General features: G+C 42.9%; 1 protein-coding gene across 1 annotated transcript; it reads right to left on the bottom strand.

Annotated features, from left to right (window-relative positions):
• Positions 1 to 2711: 2711 nt before the first annotated feature.
• On the bottom strand, positions 2712 to 8097 carry LOC115415813 (dnaJ homolog subfamily C member 25-like). The gene is made up of 5 exons (XM_030129452.1): positions 7715 to 8097; positions 6108 to 6260; positions 5131 to 5501; positions 4672 to 4771; positions 2712 to 3298 (listed from the first exon to the last, which is right to left on the bottom strand). The coding sequence occupies exons 1-5, from the start codon at positions 8051 to 8053 to the stop codon at positions 3176 to 3178; spliced, it is 1086 nt and encodes a 361-aa protein (XP_029985312.1). The 5' UTR covers positions 8054 to 8097; the 3' UTR covers positions 2712 to 3175.
• Between the last annotated feature and the right edge of the window lie 6807 nt (positions 8098 to 14904).

A 14904-nucleotide genomic window follows, 5' to 3' on the forward strand; every position in this document is an offset into this window, starting at 1 on the left:
ATTTCAGTGCAAAAAAAATGTGATTGCTGGAAATTCAGTGGCTTTTATAATTCTAAATCTGATGAGACAGGTGGACTTCCGTACAGAAGTCAAATATATGGACAAAAGTATTTGGACACTCGTCCCTAACATTGTCACAGATGTTTATGTAGCCGTGACGTCAAGTGTCCAAAAACTTTTGTCCACATACTGTGAATTTAACAAAACTGGTTTTAATTATTCAAACCCTGAAAGTTTGGAGACATATTAGAAAATATGAAACTAAACAGTGACGTGGAAACGTAACGGAAAACACTTTGCATTATGGGAAATGTAGGAGTTTTCCCTCAGTTTTTTTTAAATTTGATCCAAATGAGAATAAACGTGACTCTTTCAGTGTTTTGGGCAGATTTTACACAAATAAAGGTTCTTTTAATCGTCCGTTTTGTTCAAGCACTTTAACGCAGCGTCTTTACCCAGTCGACGAGCCACCGTGCATCATGGGATAGGTCGACGGAAAACCTTCAGTCTGCATGGGTCCGGTGATGTCGTTAGTTGCCGGGCAGATTAAAGCTGTGAGCGTACCGGCCGTAGACAGAGCCGCTGGGTGGGGTCTAAAGCCTGGTTCAGAGTGGGTGGGGTCTAAAGCCTGGTTCAGAGTGGGTGGGGTCTAAAGCCTGGTTCAGAGTGGGTGGGGTCTAAAGCCTGGGTCAGAGTGGGTGGGGTCTAAAGCCTGGTTCAGAGTGGGTGGGGTCTAAAGCCTGGGTCAGAGTGGGTGGGGTCTAAAGCCTGGGTCAGAGTGGGTGGGGTCTAAAGCCTGGGTCAGAGTGGGTAGGGTCTAAAGCCTGGTTCCCAGCGGCTCGGTCCGGTCGGGTGTCTTTGCTCTTTGAACAGATTCTTCTTGTTGTTGATGTTGGAATGACGTGGGCCTTGGATTCTCCTTCTGCCTTGTATCGTTTGTTTTTGTATGTTTTAAACTGTATGTTAATAATTTTTATCGTTAATGGAATCCTGCCTCTGTGTCCTGTTTTCTGTTTTAGTCTGATTTACAGGATTTATATGCTGAACCTCTGGATCAGGGGTGTCAAACTCATTTTCTTCCGGGGGGGGGGGGGGGGGGCACATTCAGCCCAATTTAATCTGCAGTGGGCCGGACCAGTACAATAATACCATGATAGCCAATAAATAATGACAACTACAAATGGTTTTAGTACAAAAAGTTACATTCAATTACGCCAATATTTACATTTACAAACCATCCAAACAAAAAGGATGTGAATAACCTGAAAAAATGAAATTTGTTAAGAAATATAAGTACAATTTTATCAATATTGTGCTTCAACTTATCATTTATACATATGCATTACAGATCAGATCTACAAAGGCACAAAACTTTTAGTAACAGGCAGAATATTGTTAAAATTGTACTTATTTTTCATGTTGTTCACATTTTATTGTAAGGGTTAATAGATTATTTTACTTTAGATCACTTTGGGCTAAAACCAGTTCAACACCTTTGACTGTTCATATCTTCAGTGTCATTTTTGCACCACGAGCCGGATTGGAACCTTTTGTGCAAGGTTATGATCATTAATGAAAACTAACGAAATGACCAAAACTAGAATTGTAAAAACATTTTCATTAACTGAAACAAATAAAAACTATAATTAAAAGAAAAAAAACATAACTAACTGAAACTGTATTGTGTGTTTACAAAACTAACTAGAACGGATAAAAATTATGGATAAAATTCCCTTCGTTTTCATCTTTGTCAATGTCGGATTGATACGAAAGCAATTTATTTCACTCTAGCAATTTTAGCTAGCGGCACCATTCGGTACTCGATGCTCCGTCACTTGTGTTCACTTGTGGTTTCCAGTCGTCTTCTGGTCCCCACTCTACCTGGAAACATGGAGACTAAAGCAGCAGAGTCCTGTCTGGGATTGATTTGAATAGGAGCACAGAGAAGAAGAGAAAAAAAACTAAAACTAAACTAAAACTAAGCATTTAGAAAAAAACGAAAACTAATAAAAACTATCAAACCTGCTCTAAAAACGAATTAAAATGAACTGAATTAGAGAAAAAAAAGTTCAAACTAAATCAAACTAAACTAGAATGAAAAATCCAAAACTATTAGAACCTTGTCTCCAGTAATCCGACAATGTAATGACATGCAGTTTGAACTTTTTCTGATTTTTTTGTAGCTTCTTTAGATTGTGTTAGTTCATGTAACCTGTTTGATTATTGGCTTCTCCATTCAAGACACAGTCTTGTACAGTTATGTTCTTGCCTTGCTCCTTTGTGAAGAAAAATGTGGTATTCAAGGCCATGGGAAAAAATGCCCAAAAACATTCAGGTCGAATGGTAGACCTCCCACAGGACTCAGACCTGCTGGCTCTTCTTGGGGAACCTAAATCCTACCGTGTGCATTGGAATATTTTTGGAAATCTAGCATGCTTATGCGGATTTTTTTGACTAAATAGCCAGACACACTACAAGTTTCCAAAGAGCACCTGTGGACAATCACCAAGAAGACCCAGCAGCACTTCCACTCTGTTGGATTAGACTATTAGAACCTTGGTTTGGAGGTCCGGTTCTGGCCCACGGACCACATGTTTGACACCTGTGATGTAGACAGTTAAGCTAACGATGCTAATGCTAAGTGTCTCTAGCGGACAAATGCAGGTGTTTGAATAAAACCGTCTGTTTGTGGACACATTTACACAAAGGCCTCAGTTTCATATTTTTATTTGTACAACTGTTCAAAAACACGTTCATGGATCTGAAGCTTCTGTGGAACGCCACAAAAATAGAGTTTTATTGAACGAACGTCCGTAAAACTGAACACGGATCAAAAACGTGGGTTTATTGGTTTAGACTTCTGCGTTTGCGTCCAGGTTTGTTCAGATTCAACATAAATACACAGACTCTTCACTGGTTTGACATTTCCGGCCTTAAACGGACCCTCCAACGCAGCGGGCGGTGTCCGACACCCCAAGGACACGCCCATCGAACGGCATCCGATGGTTAAAAAAATGAAGAAACCCAGTCATAGAAAACCAGCCGGCCCCGCCTCCATTTACGAAAATATCTCTGACTATAGAAAGAGGCGGAGCTTGTGTCTGTACATGGCGGTGTCCGTGGGCGGCGCTGCTGAGGCAGCTGCTGCGGGGTCCGACGTCGGCGTGGGCGTCGGTCAGTCGTCAATGAAGGTGAGGCGCCCCGGACCCTCGTTCTTCATCCAGCGCCGGTAACGCTTCATCCGGGGGTCGGTGGCCATCTTCACCTTCATCTCCTCCTCCTGCTCCTGCCGGTAAATCTGGAAGAGAGGGGGGGGGGGGGGGGGTCAGGGGTCAGAACCTCAGAGGACCTGATGACATCACACCTGGACCACGCCCCCTCCAACTTTTACTGATCCACATTTATTTGTTAATTCTGCTTTAATTGGTTCAGTTGATCAAAGGTTTGACAGCTTTAAGCATCTGGTGTCCAGGTGGGCGTGTCCAGGTGGGCGTGTCCAGGTGGGCGTGTCTCAAAGCTTCACACATTCATTTAAACCCATTCTGTCCTTTACATTCATTTCAACTTATTCATGCATTTGTACTTTCAGTCTGTTCAGTTTGTGTTTATACTTTTATTTCCTGTCAAATTAAATGTTATTATTTATAATCACAGACACAGAATCTATTTATCTATAAGTTCACGTTTGTCTGTTTAAATTCTGATCCATCCACTAAATCCATCCCATAATAAACAGTTAAATTCCTACACTAACACCCTTTGACCAGTGAGTACAAATACACACTGACACATTGAACATTTGACCAAAAGTAATAAGAATAAGACCCAGTGTTGGAGTGAATCACAGACAGATGAAACAATAAAATAAAACATAATAAATAATAATATAATTTATTCCTAAATGTTTTTTTTTTATGTTTTTTTGTATCATGCATCTGGTTTGTTTCCATTTAAAGGGTTAAATCTGACAGTTATTGAATATTTGGTTTTATTATCTCCGCCAGGAGTATTCTGATGGCTTTCCTTTGTGTGCGTGCATGTTTGTTTGTTAGCAAGATAACTCAAAAAGTTATGGACGGATTTTCATGAAATTTTCAGTAAATGTTGATACTGGCACAAGGAAGAACTGATTAAATTTTGGTGGTGATCGGGGTGGGGGGTGGGGGGCAGATCTGTCTTGGTGGGGGTCTGCGCTCTCCGAGTGCTTTTCTTGTTTATGGATCAAGTTGATGAAACATTAAAAAAATGTAAAAAAGTTAAAAACCTATAAGACGTTCGTTTGTGCATATCATGGGCTGTAGTGGTTAAAGGGTTAAAGGTTTGAAACACTAGAGTGTGGATTTTCCAAAATGACTTTCACATCCTTTATACGAACACAAGTGGATTTGATCTGATTGGATGAAAATGAATGAACAAACCTTTAGTTTCAGATGATTTTCACGATGAAACTAAACAGTGAATGTCATCAGCACATGGAAGTGGGTCAGAACCGACTAGTATTATTATTATTATTATGTAGTATAGTGCTATTATTATTATTATATCGTTATGTAGTATATTGCTATTATTATATATTATTATTATTATTATATTGCTGTTGTTATTATTATTACTATTATTATTCTATTGACTTTAAATGTGCGTTTTTCGCTGTTTTCCGTTCGTACAAACCTCATATTTTTCTTTGATCCACAGCTGCTTCTTCAGAAACGTTTCTCGGGTGTTTTCGTCCAAACTGTCGAACTGAGACTGAGACATCCTCATGTTCCTCCTGAAGGACAAACAAGCACAGAGGCATCATGGGAAACGGCACCGCTCAAAAACACGACACAACTAACAAACCACCACCACAGAGCGCTGACGTCTACGACGATCAGACACAAAGAACAAACAAGTAAACAATGAGAAAACAAACAAATAATAATAATAATGATAATAATAATAATAATAATAATAATAATATACAGTAAACACATGGTTGTCATGGTAACCATGATTCCACGACCCACTTTTTGACTTGACCCCAAGTTTGGAAAAAGCAGGTTTAGGCTGACGCCCACATTCCAGACCTGGACCAGGTCCAGACAGTTAACCCGGTCTGACCCGGCCCGGCCCTGCCCAGTCCCTCACCTGATGAGGTAGAGCTTCTCCTGGTCTCCGTAGTGGTCTCGTCGGACGGTGAAGCGGTAGAACCAGGACACGGACCAGGCCACGTAGGTGGTGACGTAGTACGGACAGAGGACGATCTGACACAGCAGCAGGTCCGACAGGTTGGGCTTCTGGTACCCCCCCTTTATGTCGATCTTGTTCTTGATGATGTCTCGGATCACCTCCTCCTCCTGCTCCCGGATCTCCTCCTTGGAGCGCCGGTTCTTGCCCTTCTCCTTGGTCCGGTTCAGGAGGCCCTGCTGCCGGGCGATCTCTGTGGCCTGGATCCGGTATTTAGGGACGGTCACCAGGTAGTTGATGGCCTCATTATAACTGCTGTGCCAACTGTAGTACTGACGACAGACAGACAGACAGGAGACAGAGGTGAGACAGGTCTGAGGACAGAGGTGAGACAGGAGACAGAGGTGAGACCGGAGACAGAGGTGAGACAGACAGACAGAGGTGAGACAGGTCTGAGGACAGAGGTGAGACAGACAGACAGACAGAGGTGAGACAGGAGACAGAGGTGAGACAGGTCTGAGGACAGAGGTGAGACAGGAGACAGAGGTGAGACAGGTCTGAGGACAGAGGTGAGACAGGAGACAGAGGTGAGACAGGAGACAGAGGTGAGACAGACAGACAGAGGTGAGACAGACAGACAGAGGTGAGACAGACAGACAGAGGTGAGACAGGTCTGAGGACAGAGGTGAGACAGACAGACAGAGGTGAGACAGGTCTGAGGACAGAGGTGAGACAGGTCTGAGGACAGAGGTGAGACAGACAGACAGAGGTGAGACAGACAGACAGAGGTGAGACAGGAGACAGAGGTGAGACAGGTCTGAGGACAGAGGTGAGACAGAGTATTTTGGAGTGGAGGGGACAGCAGAACTCCGTGCTCATCATGTCCTCCAGTGGAACCAGTCCAGGGGTGGGCCGTGACCTTTGACCTCCCGTCCTACCTGGAAGATGGAGATGGCGCAGATGGTGACCAGGATGACCACCCTGACGTCCACCTTGGGGGTCAGCTGGCGGCGGTAGTAGGCGTAGTAGTGTTGGTAGTACTCCTCTGGGTGGTCCAACATGTAGTCGTAGTCTCGACGCGTGTCCTCGTCCTGAAAAACAAACGGGTCGGTTCCACTGGACTCACAGGTTCTGTTCAACAGGAACCACCAACGAGCAATTAACGACTAATTAAACATAGAAGGAGGTGAACCTGGAGCAGGCCTGAATAAACAGAGCCGGTCTGTGTTTACTGACCCCCGTCTGTTTGTGTCGGATCAGGACGAACTGACATGAAACCCAACGATGACCTTTAACCCCTGAATCCTGTGGGCGGAGTCTGGGTTCCAGGTCAGTCTGACCCTCTGTCATCCACAGAAAGACCGCATTAGAGTTTTACCCAGAAAATAAAGGTTCAACGAATGACACTAATGTGACTGTGTCCATGAAATTCCACCTTAAACACAAACCTTTGATAACTCCACCTTAAACACAGACCTCTGATAATACCACCTTAAACACAGACCTCTGATAATACCACCTTAAATACAGACCTTTGATAATTCCACCTTAAACACAGACCTCTGATTATACCACCTTAAACACAGACCTCTGATAATTCCACCTTAAACACAGACCTCTGATAATACTACCTTAAACACAGACTTCTGATAATTCCACCTTAAACACAGACCTCTGATAATACCACCTTAAACACAGACCTCTGATAATACCACCTTAAACACAGACTTCTGATAATTCCACCTTAAACACAGACCTCTGATAATACCACCTTAAACACAGACCTCTGATAATACCACCTTAAATACAGACCTTTGATAATTCCACCTTAAACACAGACCTCTGATTATACCACCTTAAACACAGACCTCTGATAATTCCACCTTAAACACAGACCTCTGATAATACCACCTTAAACACAGACTTCTGATAATTCCACCTTAAACACAGACCTCTGATAATACCACCTTAAACACAGACTTCTGATAATTCCACCTTAAACACAGACCTCTGATAATACCACCTTAAACACAGACTTCTGATAATTCCACCTGATAATTCCACCTTAAACACAGACCTCTGATTATACCACCTTAAACACAGACCTCTGATAATTCCACCTTAAACACAGACCTCTGATAATACCACCTTAAACACAGACTTCTGATAATTCCACCTTAAACACAGACCTCTGATAATACCACCTTAAACACAGACTTCTGATAATTCCACCTGATAATTCCACCTTAAACACAGACTTCTGATAATTCCACCTTAAACGCCGGGTCAAACACAAACAGTTGAATCCGTCTGGTTCTGGTCTAAACTCTGGTCCAACTGGACGGGACTCTGCTGGACTCTGCTGGACTACAGAGTCCAGTCCTGTGGTCCTTCAGGTCTTCCTCCTGTTGGACCAGATCCTGGGGCTGGTCTGGGTCCAGGTCACCCCAGTCTGGGTCAGGGTCTTGGTCTACATCCTCCACATGGACCGTCTCCTGGACCCGGACCTGGACCCGGACCGGGTCCTGCTCGGATCTCTACCCACCTTCAGGGTCTCGTAGGCGGTGGCTATCAGCAGGAACTTCCGCTGCGCAGACTCGGGGGTCTCCGCCTCCATCCCCGGCTCTCCGGGCCTGAACCGGTCCGGGTGGTACCGGCGGGCCAGCTGCCGGTACGCCCGGGCTATGTCCGCCTTGGCGGCCTCCCGGGTGACGCCGAGCACGTCGTAGCAGACCTCGGTTCCGCAGTACAGACCCTCCACCAGGGCCGAGGCCGCGGGCAGGGACACCAGGACCAGAACCGGGACCAGCAGCAGCGCCGCCGGCCGCCGGAGGGGCCCCCCGGTCCGGTCCGAGCCGCCGCTCCGCTCCGTGGATGCTGCCATCTCCGGAGCCCGGTCCGTCCTGTCGCACCGTCAACACGTCACCGAAGGAGGCGGCGCCCAGAGATGACGACACTCCGAAGGTCATGTGTGGACGGTTCCGTGAGAAGATGGACCAGGAACAGGACCAGGAACAGGACCAGGACCAGGACCAGTCCTCCAGGGACACCAGGATCCAGACCAGGACGACCCGGAACCGGACACGGGACACGGAGACCCGGCCAGCGGGTGTGATGATGAAATAATCCAGGGCACAGGACCGGAACGGACCGGCACGGACAGATTGTGTATTTCTGTCCTCTGTTTAATTCACACATTATCTATAAAACCTATGAAACAAATGTACAAATGTGAATGTGTGTTCAACAGAAGAATATTCACTGTTTGTCTTTGAGTTTAAATAGAATTAAATCCGGAACACGTGACCCTCATGGAGCTGAGTTGGTTTGGTCAGAGGCATTCCTCTCATCACACAAACGATCTTCGTTTTCAGGACACAATGATGACGCGACTCATACAGTGTGTCCAACTGCCGCCCCCTGGTGGAAACAGGAAGTACTGCACCATGAGAGAGAGAGAGAGAGAGAGAGAGAGAGAGAGAGAGAGAGAGAGAGAGAGAGAGAGAGAGAGAGAGAGAGAGAGAGAGAGAGAATGTGTGTGTGTGTGCGCGCGCGTGTGTGTATCTGTAACTATGTGTGTGTGTCTGTGTGTATCTGTAACTATGTGTGTGTGTGTGTGTGTGTGTGTGTGTGTGTGTGTGTGTGTCTGTAACTATGTGTGTGTGTGTGTGTGTGTGTGTGTGTCTGTAACTATGTGTGTGTGTGTGTGTGTGTGTGTGTGTGTACCTTTCGTATCTCTACAGTATTTCTATCAAACGTCTTCATCTTTTTTCTTTGTATCTTTTCATTGTTGAATTAAACGTCTGCTGTTAAATCAGGTTTGTTTGTTTGTTGTTGTTGTTTTCAGTCTAGTTTTTCAGATGTTCTAGTTTCTTCTAAATCCCTGTCAGTGTGTTTGTGTTCAGTGAATATGAACGAACCTGCACACGTTCACACAGATCAGTTCATAAGGTCCGCCATCTTCACAGGTTTTCTGTGATTATTAGGTGTAAATATAACAATGTTTCTTTACATAAAACATTCAAAACTGAGGTTTGGAATAAACACAAAACTCAATGTTACAGAGAAATTTGACCTGTGTTTAGCTGGTATTTGTTTTCATTTAGAAAAATAAGAACAATAATAATAATAATAGAATATTATTAATCATAAAACTAACATTACGTTTCCTGTCATGTACACAGACATGTCAGCCAGTTCATGAGACTGAAGGAAACAGACTTCATTTGTGCTTCAGTTTTGTCTGGGCCAGAATTTGTTCAGTTTTGCCCATTTTCATAACTCTTTTTTTTTTTTTTTTTTTTTTTTAATTTTCTAATAAATTTGTTTGGGTTTTTTGTTTTTGTTAATTTTATAATTTCTTCTTTTTTTGTTCATCTTCTTCTTCTTCTTCTTCTTCTTCTTCTTCTTCTTCTTCTTCTTCTTCTTCTTATTGTTATTATTATTATTATTATTATTTGTTCATCTTCTTCTTCTTCTTCTTCTTCTTCTTCTTCTTCTTCTTCTTCTTCTTCTTCTTCTTCTTCTTCTTCTTCTTCCAGAAGCTCATTTGTGAGGTCACACACTGATGTTGGACAGAAGGCCTGGCTCTCAGTCTGCGCTCTAATTCATCCAAAGGTGTTCTATGGGGTTGAGGTCAGGACTGTGTGCAGGCCAGTCCAGTTCATCCACACCAGACTCTGTCCTCCATGTCCAAATGGACCTTGCTTTGTGCACTGGTGCACAGTCATGTTGGAAGAGGAAGGGGCCGGCTCCAAACTGTTCCCACAAAGTTGGGAGCGTGGAATTGTCCCAAATGTCTTGTTCTGCTGAAGCATTCCCAGTTCCTTTCACTGGAACTAAGGGGCCCAGCCCAGCTCCTGAAAAACAACCCCACACCATAACCCCCCCTCCACCAAACTTTACACTCGGCACAATGCGCTCCCACAAGTATCGTTCTCCTGGAGACCGCCAAACCCAGACCCGTCCGTCAGATCACCAGATGTAGAAGTGTGATTGGTCAGTCCAGAGAAGGCTCCTCCCCTGCTCTACAGTCCAGTGGCGGCGTGCTTTACACCACTGCATCCACCGCTGTGCATTGCACTTGCTGATGTATGGCTTGGATGCAGCTGTTGCCACGGAAACCCATTCCATGAAGCTCTGTGCGCACTGTTCTGGAGCTAATCTGAAGGACACATGAAGTTTGGAGGTCTGTACCATTGACTCTGCAGACAGTCGTCCACCTCTTCACACTCTGCGCCTCAGCATCCGCTGACCCCGCTCCGTCAGTTTCCGTGGCCGACCACTGCGTGGCTGAGTCGCCGTCGTTCCCAAACACTTCCACTTTCTTCTAATCCAGCTGACAGCTGACTGTGGAATATTTAGGAGCCAGGAAAGTTCACCACTGGATTTGTGTCACAGGTGGCATCCTATCACAGTTCCACGCTGGAATTCACTGAGCTCCTGAGAGAGACCCATTCTGTCCCAAATGTTTGTAAAAGCAGTCTGCATGCCTAGGGCTGGATTTAATCCACCTGTGGACATGGAAGGGACTGGAACAGCTGAGTCTGAGGATTGGGATGGAGGAGACAAGACTTTTGGAATATAGTGTATGTGTGTATATATATATATACACACACACACACACACACAAATATATGTATACACACACACATATATATGTATACACACACATATATGTATACACACACATATACGTACACACACACACACACACAAATATATGTATACACACACACATATATATGTATACACACACATATATGTATACACACACATATACGTACACACACACACACACAAATATATGTATACACACACACATATATATGTATACACACACATATATGTATACACACACATATACGTACACACACACACACACACAAATATATGTATACACACACACAAATATATGTATACACACACAAATATATGTATACACACACATATATATATACACACATATATATGTATACACACACACATATATGTATACACACACATATGTATACACACACACATATATGTATACACACACACATATATGTATACACACACACATATATGTATACACACACACATATATGTATACACACACACATATATATGTATACACACACACACATATACATATACATTTATCTAGCTATATACATACATACATACACACATCCACATATACCACTGACGATATATAACGGACATTTACAGTAACATAAATGGATAATCTTAATGCTAAGTTCAGCTGTTATTAAAAGGAAAATGGATTAATTGTGGACCGTTAGTTCATGACACTGTGAAACCACAGTCTGTGTGACTGAAGTCCATTAACGCTACAGCGTCACTGTGATTCTACACAGACTGCCTTTGATATTTGTTGTTTCTGTTCAGGTGAAGGTACGTCCCAGTAGGAACACTCATAGACTGTTTGGCAGTGGGGCTGTTAGAAAATATCAGTTCTGCAATATATTGCAATATTTAATTTCACAATACTGTATCGATATTAAAAAAATTACTGTATCGATATTTTAAGGTATTTATTCAAATGCAGATATGGCAGAGGTTCATTTTAGTTTTTTGGTTTTCTTTATTGTTTATATCTTATTTATTAATATTTAACACCTTTTTTTTAATTAAATAATGGTTATTTGAAGCATCCTAAAAGCACTTTTTACTGTTTCAGAGGCAGACGTTAGTTCCTTTGGAAACTAGGAGAATTAGGAAAAAAATGTGATACAGCATTACATCCTGTTCTGATCAAATAATGTGTTTAGTATTTATGCAGATTTCTGGTGTAATTCAATTCTTCCAGGAAATAATCATTAAAAAAAGAAACAGACAAAAAATTGCCTTTTAACAGTATCATGATATATCGTGACATATCGTATCATGATCCTAATATTGTGATTTGTATCGTATCACCAGATTTTTGCCGATACACAGCCCTGTTTGACAGCGTGTGATTGTGGTGAAAATCAGACCAAGGGCAGGATGTGAACGGCAGAATGGAGCAGACGAAGGACATCCCACTCTTCCACTTCAGATTACTCCCATATTTTCATCAGTATTCCAGATTTCACATGTGGAAGCTGTGGGGTTTGGTTTGGGAGTCCTGGTCTTGTTCTGATCTGACTCTGTATCCGCAGGTTCTCCAAACCTCATCATCCAGAACTGAACCGATGTGAGCCGACCATCATCCACGTCTGCAGGTGGTGAGTCCGATGGGTTCAACACACATTCAGTCATTTCAACAGACCGGAGACCTGGACTGTACAGGACCTGGACTGTACAGGACCTGGACTGTACAGGACCTGGACTGTACAGGACCTGGACTATACAGGACCTGGACTGTACAGGACCTGGACTGTACAGGACCTGGACTGTACAGGACCTAGACTGTACAGGACCTGGACTGTACAGGACCTGGACTTTACAGGACCTGGACTGTACAGGACCTAGACTGTACAGGACCTGGACTGTACAGGACCTGGACTGTACAGGACCTGGACTGTACAGGACCTAGACTGTACAGGACCTGGACTGTACAGGACCTGGACTGTACAGGACCTGGACTTTACAGGACCTGGACTTTACAGGACCTGGACTGTACAGGACCTGGACTGTACAGGACCTGGACTTTACAGGACCTGGACTGTACAGGACCTGGACTGTACAGGACCTGGACTTTACAGGACCTGGACTGTACAGGACCTGGACTTTACAGGACCTGGACTTTACAGGACCTAGACTGTACAGGACCTGGACTTTACAGGACCTGGACTGTACAGGACCTGGACTGTACAGGACCTAGACTGTACAGGACCTGGACTTTACAGGACCTGGACTGTACAGGACCTAGACTGTACAGGACCTGGACTTTACAGGACCTGGACTGTACAGGACCTGGACTTTACAGGACCTGGACTGTACAGGACCTGGACTGTACAGGACCTGGACTGTACAGGACCTGGACTTTACAGGACCTGGACTGTACAGGACCTGGACTGTACAGGACCTGGACTGTACAGGACCTGGACTTTACAGGACCTGGACTGTACAGGACCTGGACTGTACAGGTCTGCTCTAGAAGGAGTCTGAAATCTGTGGCTTTGGATAAAAGCTGGAGTTACTGACGTTCTGTTCTGTCCAGAACCATCACCGCCTTCTGTGAGTGGGGAATACGTCACAGAGGATGCTGGGAAATGAAAAACAAAGGAAAAGATTCACTGTCTTCACCAACGACAGCTCAGATGTCATCCTACAGGACCTGCACGGAAGTATGGGAAACCACTGTACAGTCTGTTTATTTACAGTCTGTTTATTTACAGTCTGTTTATTTACAGTCTGTTTATTTACAGTATGTTTATTTACAGTCCGTTTATTTACAGTCTGTTTATTTACAGTCTGTTTATTTACAGTCTGTTTATTTACAGTCTGTTTATTTACAGTCTGTTTATTTACAGTATGTTTATTTACAGTCTGTTTATTTACAGTCTGTTTATTTACAGTATGTTTATTTCATCTATAACACCTGTGCTCAACCTGAAATTCTGTTTTCCAGACATTCCAGTTTCAGATCCTGTTCAAATGTTCAGATTCTGTTTGTTCAGAACTAACATCAGAACAGGATTTGCGTTCAAACAAAGGAACGAACACTATTGAATAAAAGAGTGTTAAAGAATAATAAATAAAATATAAACAAAAAAGAAAAACACAAAACAAAAATGAACCTCCACAATATCAGTATTTGAATAAATGCCTAAAAATATCGATACAGTACTTTTAATATCCATACAGTATGGTGAAATAAAATATTGCGACATATTGCAGAACCACTATTTTCTTCCAGCCCTATTTGACACCTGGACTGTACCTGACTCAGTACTACCCCCTATTGCACGGGCAATGCATTGCATTTTTACCCATCACCTGGCTCGGTTGCATTCAATGTGTCAATGATGACAGGAAATGAGTTGCCTCTGTAGGCAGCCGAAGCATCCTGTCAGCCCTGAATCTGCTGAAGTAAAGAACGACAGGCACCAGTTATGGAAAAACCCAACCGTCTCCTTCTGGGAACCAGTCCAGCTCATAGTTTGAATGAAACCATGTGAAACAACCTGCACGACAGCTTCTGTGTTTTCTGATCCGACAAATGTCAGAGGCGTCTGTCACACAACACGTATGTGTCACGCAAATATACACCCACAGGAATGTTTTAATCTGTCAGAGCACGGTTTGGATCATCTACTGTACTTTACTAGGGCATGTTTTAGTGGAATGTTCATTAAATGAATGTAACAAGTACTTCATTTGTCAAAATAATAATAATAATAATAATAATAATAATAATAATAATAATAACAATAATAATAATAATAATAATGACAATAATAATAATAATAATAATAATAATAATAATAATAACAATAATAATAATAATAATGACAATAATAATAATAATAATAATAATAATGACAATAATAATAATAATAATAATAATAATAATAATACGGTGTAACTGATGGTCCATGTTATACGATGGTTTTAATCCTGTGCAGATCAGATCTGTGTTTGTGGGTGATTTTCATGGTTTTTCTGTTTCCCAGATGGCGATAATAGAGGCTCAGGTCAGTGTTCTGGATCCGTCTCAGTGGGTAAAGTCCAGTCAACTATGACTCTATCCAAAACCGAACTCAGTGTCTGAGTCCGAATAAACCTTTAAGGTAGAAGCTC

This window comes from Sphaeramia orbicularis, unplaced genomic scaffold (genome assembly GCF_902148855.1).
Source record: "Sphaeramia orbicularis unplaced genomic scaffold, fSphaOr1.1, whole genome shotgun sequence".
NCBI lineage: Eukaryota > Metazoa > Chordata > Actinopteri > Kurtiformes > Apogonidae > Sphaeramia > Sphaeramia orbicularis.